General features: G+C 60.1%; 1 protein-coding gene across 1 annotated transcript in view; it reads left to right on the top strand.

Moving 5' to 3' along the window:
* Positions 1 to 916: 916 nt before the first annotated feature.
* DLX4 (distal-less homeobox 4) overlaps positions 917 to 939 on the top strand; it is a gene marked incomplete at its 3' end in the record, with an annotated part of 3,839 nt that continues 3,816 nt past the window's right edge. The window contains exon 1 of the mRNA XM_009321969.1: positions 917 to 934. Within this exon, the coding sequence (XP_009320244.1) occupies positions 917 to 934 (18 nt within the window). The remainder of the gene's footprint in view (positions 935 to 939) is intronic.

Below are 939 nucleotides of genomic sequence, written 5' to 3'. Positions count from 1 at the left end.
AAAAAATATCAATGGGAACTTTCTCTTCCCTTGCATCCCTCTGAAACCTCCCCGTCGAAGCCGGGTCCCAGACCCTCCTGTGACGGCCACGCCGCTGTCACCACGTCACCTCCCGGGCGCGTGTGTCCCCTGAGCCACCTCTGCACCTTCAGGTCATCTCCCCATCAGTAGCTCCCGTCTCGCCTTGCTCATGCCGTGATTCATTGCACGGGGGAACAGGTCCCGGGTGCTTCGGGGGTGTCTGACACCATCCAGGGGACGAATCCTGCTCCCACTCACGTTGGTGCTCCCCTATGGGGCAGGATCAGGCCCTGGGAAAGGAGGGTGCCGTGGAGCACCTGCATTATTACCTGCTCCAGCCCCCTCCCAGAGGATGCTGCCTTTAAAGGTCCCTTCCAACCCAAACTATTCTATGCTTCTGTGCTCCCAAACGGCCCCTCATTTGCCCCGGTCCCCCCCGGGATGGCTTTTGCTCCAGCCAACAAGCCTAAAAAGCCCGGGGAGAAGCCCGGGGAGAAGCCAGCGCCGCAGCTCGCTGCGCAGAGGAACCCGGCTCGCGCCGGCACCCCGTCTCTCCCCGCGCTCCCCCGGGATTATTGACGGGGCTGGAGATAGCGCGGTTGTTCGTTAGTGTGGCAGCGGTGGCGTGTGGGAGGGCAGACGCCAGGCTGTCTGCTCCCACTTTGTTCGGCTTGTTATTAACTTCTCCTTGGGCTGCCATTAACCCAGAATTCCTGTAGTTGGCTTCAGGCTTTCCCCGCGCTGCTCTATCTCCAGCGCGTAATTACAGCTGTTGGGATCTCCCTTTATCTTGGAGGATCTTGTAGGTTTGTTACCTGGCACATGCTTTCCTGCCCCCCCACACCCTTCCCTGCACCCCTTTCATCCTTCCTGCTTTCATCATCCTCGGCAGGCGATGCCGGCAAGCTGGCAGGTAAA

Source organism: Pygoscelis adeliae, unplaced genomic scaffold, assembly GCF_000699105.1.
Source record: "Pygoscelis adeliae isolate BGI_AS28 unplaced genomic scaffold, ASM69910v1 Scaffold504, whole genome shotgun sequence".
NCBI lineage: Eukaryota > Metazoa > Chordata > Aves > Sphenisciformes > Spheniscidae > Pygoscelis > Pygoscelis adeliae.
Note: the sequence above shows the minus strand (reverse complement) of the source record. Positions and strands in the feature narration are given on the sequence as shown.